The sequence below is a fragment of the Merops nubicus genome, unplaced genomic scaffold (assembly GCF_000691845.1).
Source record: "Merops nubicus isolate BGI_N331 unplaced genomic scaffold, ASM69184v1 scaffold22663, whole genome shotgun sequence".
NCBI classification, from domain to species: domain Eukaryota; kingdom Metazoa; phylum Chordata; class Aves; order Coraciiformes; family Meropidae; genus Merops; species Merops nubicus.
Genome location: NW_008599955.1, coordinates 80 through 6,483, shown reverse-complemented (window position 1 = coordinate 6,483; position 6,404 = coordinate 80). Strand labels below are relative to the sequence as shown.

The following is a 6,404-nucleotide window of genomic DNA, read 5'->3' as shown; positions in this document are numbered from 1 at the left end:
CCTTGGGAGCAGAGCCCGACCCCCCCCTGGCTCCAGGCTCCTGTCAGGAGCTGTGCAGAGCCAGAAGGTCTCCCCTGAGCCTCCTTTGCTCCAGGCTCAGCACCCCCAGCTCCCTCAGCTGCTCCTCCCCACACTTGGCCTCTAGACCCTTCCCCAGCAGCTCCGTTGCCCTTCTCTGGCCACGCTCCAGCCCCTCAAGGTCCTTCTGGGAGGGAGGGGCCCAAAACTGACCCCAGGATTTGAGGGCCAGCCTCCCCAGTGCCCAGTCCAGTTGGACAATCCCTGCTGTGATCCTGCTGGCCACACTAGTGCTGATCCAGGCCAAGATGCTGGTGGCCTTCTGGGCCACCTGGGCCCACACTGGCTCATCTCCAGCTGGCTGTCAACCAACCCTGGCCAGGTCCTTTTGTGCCAGGCAGTTTCCAGCTGCTCTTCCCCCAGCCTGGAGCAGTGCAGGGGGTTGTTGTGACCCAAGGGCAGGACCCAGCCCTTGGCCTATCTCACCAGAGAGCCCATTTCAGTAGAAGAGTCTTTATCAAGTAGCACTAGAGCTACCTGAAATATACACTGAGGTTACACAGCATGCACTAGAAACATCATCTTGTCACCCCCAACCATCAGCTGCTTTCCTATCACCCTGCCAAGGGCAGGACCCAGCCCTTGGCCTATCTCACCAGAGAGCCCATTTCAGTAGAAGAGTCTTTATCAAGTAGCACTAGAGCTATCATCCTACTTCCTCCCCTCACAAAAATCCCATCCTTTCCACCCAAACATTCCCTGCAGATATTTGAGAACAACTGGTACCTCAAAGGTAAGAACCTTGTTCTGTAAAGAATGGCTCCCAAGGTCCACTGCACCTCTTTATCATAAACCTGCAGAGCTGTTTTCAAATTGCTGTAACTCACAGGAAAAGAGAAGCCACTGTGAAACACTTCATACATCCAGGCAGATTTAAAACACTGGTACCTATAGAAAGAGTGGCATAAAGTCAGGCCAGCAGTTAGAGTCCCAGAGAACTGGGGAGCACAATCAGACAACACAATTATCACCCTTTTTTTTTCTTGAAGACTGATGCAAGATTGAAGGTTGTATTCACACCTTCAATTATTTCATTAATTGGGGCACGACCTCGAGCTCTCCCTGGCAGCTCTGCATGAATGGGTTGACTGTACAAACACAAATACTCACTTCAGTCTGTGGAGATCAGCATGTGAGGCATAAAGGCCACGGTCAAAACGCTCCCGGAGGACAGACCACTTAGTGGCACAATAATCCTTCAAGAAAAGAAAAGAAAAACACTTCAAAAACTGCTTCTGCCTTCAGAAGACAAAAAAAAAAGGTCACTAGATAAGATGCTCTGTAAATATCAAAAGCTGGAAAACTCAAAAAGAACAACTCCCCCTGCACTGCTAATAAGATCATAAATTTTATGGTGTTTTCTGTAACATTTTGATCCATTTGTGGTCCAATTAGCACTTAAACCCTTTGGCCATGAACTTGGAGATGAAAAAGAGACTATTTTAAGGCACTGACAAAGCACTGATTGTATTTTTACTTTATGCTGTAGCCTTAAACTGTCCCAAACAGATGCCTGTTCAGAGTAACACCAGGGAAACCAGCACCAGATGTGTAAAGCAGGAGGAAAAGGGATTTAACAACTAAAAAACAAGGAGTGGAGGCAGCAATGATTTCCCCATGGTCAAGAGTCCTGCTGGAGCTTCACTACCATGAGTTCCACTCTCTCTACAGCCAATTTTACCATTGTGCCTTGAGACAAGAACCCTAAAAGAAAACCCAGTAAGGAAAGAGATGCCCTGTGACAGCTCATTGCAGGGTTAAAAGGATTCTGGATCTTTCCAGGAAGAGTTTTGTTGCCAGGCTTTCAGAACAAAGTGCTTCTGGAGAGTAGCTGTTTTGGATTAGAGGAGGTTTCTCTGAAGAAAACACTTTACCTTTGCAGCTTTAGTAAATCTAACAGCATTGTAATCTCCTCCCATGCGTAACACATCCTCAGTGCAGTAGTAGAACTCTGAGAAACCATAAAATTCACTGTTCTGGAAGTGCACAGCAGGCTGATAGACCCCGTTGAGAGAGGTCTGGGTTTCATTAGTCTTGTTCATGAAGGGCTGAAGGATTTCACGACACAGATGGAAATCCCCAGTGCCCCTCAGGTACATCCTCTGCCCATTCTGCTGGATCTCGTCCTCGGCGTCCAGGGGCAGGCAGGGATCTAGGTAGGGTGACTCAGAACTCAGGCCAGTCTGTTTGCCCAGCAGCCTGCAAGAAAATAAAGGGAGCAGAGGAAGAGCTGTGTATCAGAAACCCCAAGTTCTGAGCTACACAGCAGCACCCCAGCCCAGTGTCCCTGTTGAAAAAGTTCAGCACTGCGGGTGGCACGCTGCAGAAATGGAGTTTTCTATCAGGACACTATTAAATATATTCAAGAGGTTACTGAGGCTGAGGTTATTGAATATATTAAGAGGTTATTAAATATATTAAGAGGTTATTAAATATATTAAGAGGTTATTAAATATATTAAGAGGTTCCTGGTGGTGCACAGAACCCACATCCCCAGGTGACTGCAGCCAGGTACCTGTTTTTAAGCACTGTGCTGCTAAACAGACTGTCCTCATATCTCTGGCGTGCTGCATTCCCTCCAAAGCCCAGGAATGTGGCAACATAGACCCTGTAGACATGCTCAGTTTGGTGAGCATCACAGCCCAAGTTGAACTCTGCAAGTAAGTTCTTGGCTACTTCCTCCTGCAGGAACACAAGCATTGAGATTAGGTAGAAACAAGATGAACCAGAAGCTAAAGATGAGTTCTGGGGACAACTGGATGCCCTTGACACCTTCTAACTTCATTCTAACACTAATTACACTAATTCTAACTCATCCAGTTTGCTTTTCACAGGTCCACCAGGTCCACATCACCTTCTGCTTGGTAGGGTGAGACCTGCATTATCATTACTGATAGCCAAGGAACTGCAGAGGCCAAGAGCTGCTGCTGTGGACACTAAAGTTTCTTTTCCTATGAAGCCCCACGTGCTGTGGCTACTGAGCTCCATGTCCCCACTTCTGACCAAGCCCATCCAGTACTGATTGCTGGGCTGGGTAGATTCATGGCCCAGCAGAGCTCTTCTTCCTTTTCCATCCTGGAATTCTCAAGGTTTTCAGTGTCACCCACCCAGCTCCCCTCACACACCAGCTTTTCAGGTATTTAAGAGACACGTGGCAGGAGCTCTTCATGTGGAAGATGCTCAGCAGTGTGGCCTAACACTACACAGCCACCACAACGTGGTGTAAGGGAGAAGCAGCACCAGCAGCCCAAGTGTCACAGCCAGAACTTTGACCCTCTTGTCACCCTCTGGGAACCTGGGCAGGTTCTGTGACCAGAATTCCTATTTTATATCACTCTATGCTCAGATAAAGCCCTAAAACATCCATCCTTCATTGTCAGCAGCTCTTCCTGTTTCTGATTCATGTTTTATTGAGGCAATCTGCTCTCAATCTAAATGCCCACACTTTGGTTTGACAGCCCAAACTATTTGTGACAGCCTCTGTCTGAAAGGCAGTGGAGTTAGTGAAACCTGTAACAATGAAAACTCAGCATTTCCCAGGAAGATTTAAACAAAATAAGATATAACTCATTGTAACAGAGTGTTGAGAGTCAAAACACAGGGGTTTTATGTTATTCTTGCTTTAGATAATTTCTCAATTAAGTTAATGGGAGAAAAAAATTCAGGGATTACTCTAGAACTCAGCAGAACATAAAATGCTCCAACTTCAATCCCTTTAAGACTTGTAACAAAGAAATCTGCCTCCTGCAGCAGATGAACTGTGCTGAGGATGTAGGAGATGTTTAAACAAACTGTATTACCACCCCCATGTCCCATTAACCCAGTTTCTATCAACCCAACTTAAATGAAGAAGTCACAGGAGCTTTTCTGTAAGAAGAACCACACAACTTTTGGTCTCTAAACTCCAGAATACAGGCTCTTAATTACAACACACTTAAAAACTGTACATCCATGCACACACACAAAGAATCCACGTTTGCTTAAACTTAATTAGTGGCAAATGATGCTAATTGAAATAAAAGCTCTGAGGGAAGATGCCAATGAACTGCTTAGCTGATGAAGGACTCGGATTTACCACCTTCCCTTGCCTGGGCTTTGGAATGGGGTGTAACCAAGGAGAGGACTCAAAACAAAGAAAACAAAACGACTATGGGTTAAAATGAATCCAAAGGAAAAGAAGAAAGAGTTTCACAGATAATAACCTGCTGTGAAGAGGCAAAGCTTACAGTTTTTGGGACTTCATATGCTATCTGAGTCGACACTCCGCCCATGTCAAGAATACCCACAGTCCTCTTACGGAAGATGGACTCTCTGTTTTCACTCCCTGGGACATGCACCTCCACCATTGCCTCATCCTCTGGATAAAACAACAAAAAACCAGAAATTTTTGAAGAAATTCAACCAGGCTGGGCCTAAAGCAGTGAGGCTACTTCTTTTTTTTTTGGAGCAAGGCAGGTTATTGAAGTTTCGCAGGTAAATTTAACCAACATCAGCATCTCTAACCAACATTCCCTCTCTAAACACACCAGAAATGGTGAAAGTAGAGCCATGTAATTGAAGTTCTTCCTAAAATCCAAGTTGCAGTGAAGATACTCACCATCATCTGCGTGTTCAAATCTGCCAAGAACAAAGTTGATGCCAATCCAGGCGTATACTCCTGCACGCAGAAGGGAACAGAGTTGGACATTGCAGTTGGACATAGCTCCTTCAGAAGCCATTTTCCCTGTAAAGTTTCCTCCCTCAAGAATGTTGTGTCTTATCCTCACCCCTCCCTCCCCAAAGCCAGAGAAAATGGAGTAAAATTCCTGCTAAACACAGAGAAGTTTCTTTGGCTGCTCATTAGAAACCATTTAGACAAGTCAGAAGACCACAGATGATCTTCTCCACACTCTATTCCCACTGAGGAATGAGGTCTCCTCACCAAACCAGAACTTTTAAAAGCAGCAACAACAACAACAACAACAAAATAAACCCAAGTTATTTTGTGAAAGTCATAAACACTTCTGACATGAACCCACCTTCCTGCTTCCCTGAGATCACCTCTGCGTGCGAGTCCGAGAAGAGAAAATCAAACTGCACGGGGATATCAGTGAGCAGATCTTCAAGAATTGCCTTCTGCTGGCTGCAAAACCCACATTTTGAGCAGTTAGAAGCAGCCAGACACAGCAGGGTCTCTATCTGAAAGGCTAATAAGACAGGCAATCACCTTTCTGGCAGGATCCTCATCCCTGCAGTGCACAGGATATAAAGAGGAGTCTCTTTGTGTTTCGCCCGTGGCACGTGTTCAGCAGCAAAGCTCAGGAGGGGAGAAATATAATCACTGACCTTTTCAGGAGAGCTGGCAAACTCTGAAATGCCTGGTGAAACAGAAGGGTGAGAGTGAAGCAACTCAGGCTTTGGGTATTTCCTGGAAAATCTTCATAACCAAGACCCAGAAGAAACCAACAACCCAGAGCCAAATGCAAGAAAACACCACAGAAATAAGAATGAAGCTAATGCTCAATTCTCTAAGCAAATAAAGCAAATAAAACCAGTCAGTGCCCCATTTTTCTCAGTGTTAAGCTGAACCAAGCTCTCTGCAAACCAAACCCAAGGAAATCTGGGTGAGTGCCACACTGCCAGCTCACACGTGTCCTTCACCCAGACTCTCTAACCAACCCAGGGTTTGAAAAAGCCAAGTGAGGTCAGGCAGCCAGCTAGAAAATCCCACCCCAACTGCATTTCCTCCCAGTACCTGGTTTAATTTTCATCACCACAGGTTTTCTGTTCTTGTCCCTCATCTGTTTGATGTCCAGGAGGTCGTGGGGATTGCCATTGTGCCTTGGCCAACAGTACACAAAGATCCTTGAGCCACTGCTGCCACAGTCCACCACAATCCCATAGTTCAAATTGGGGTTGTTTGTGTCTGTAGCTTCAGTGTCAGTCACTCTGGCAAGGTATCTAGACAAAAAAAAAACCCTTAAGAATTAATAAATGGTGATTAAATTCCATATGGAAGTTTTTCCTCAACATCAGGGCAAGTTTCCTTCATTAGAATTAAGTGGTTTTCACTGTTGTCCTGTTGCTAAAGTGTCACTCATAAGAATCAAATGCCCAGAATCAAAACCAAGAGTAATTCCCAAATCAAAATCCCAGAATCAATACCAAGAGTAATTCCCAAATCAAAATCCCAGAATCAATACCAAGAGCAATTCCCAAATCAAAATCCCAGAATCAATACCAAGAGCAATTCCCAAATCAAAATCCCAGAATCAATACCAAGAGTAATTCCCAAATTCATTTATTATGCAGTTATTTGGTACCTTTAGTTTTCCAGAGCTTCTACA

The 6,404-nt window shown here is 45.2% G+C and overlaps 1 protein-coding gene across 1 annotated transcript in view; it reads right to left on the bottom strand.

Moving 5' to 3' along the window:
• Positions 1-6,018, bottom strand: part of ENTPD4 (ectonucleoside triphosphate diphosphohydrolase 4) — a gene marked incomplete at its 5' end in the record, with an annotated part of 6,571 nt that extends 553 nt beyond the window's left edge. Inside the window, 9 exons of the mRNA XM_008937573.1 lie at positions 805-966; positions 1,189-1,274; positions 1,953-2,277; positions 2,594-2,760; positions 4,305-4,435; positions 4,676-4,735; positions 5,097-5,200; positions 5,285-5,435; positions 5,813-6,018. Of these exons, the coding sequence (XP_008935821.1) occupies positions 805-966; positions 1,189-1,274; positions 1,953-2,277; positions 2,594-2,760; positions 4,305-4,435; positions 4,676-4,735; positions 5,097-5,200; positions 5,285-5,435; positions 5,813-6,018 (1,392 nt within the window). The remainder of the gene's footprint in view (positions 1-804; positions 967-1,188; positions 1,275-1,952; positions 2,278-2,593; positions 2,761-4,304; positions 4,436-4,675; positions 4,736-5,096; positions 5,201-5,284; positions 5,436-5,812) is intronic.
• Between the last annotated feature and the right edge of the window lie 386 nt (positions 6,019-6,404).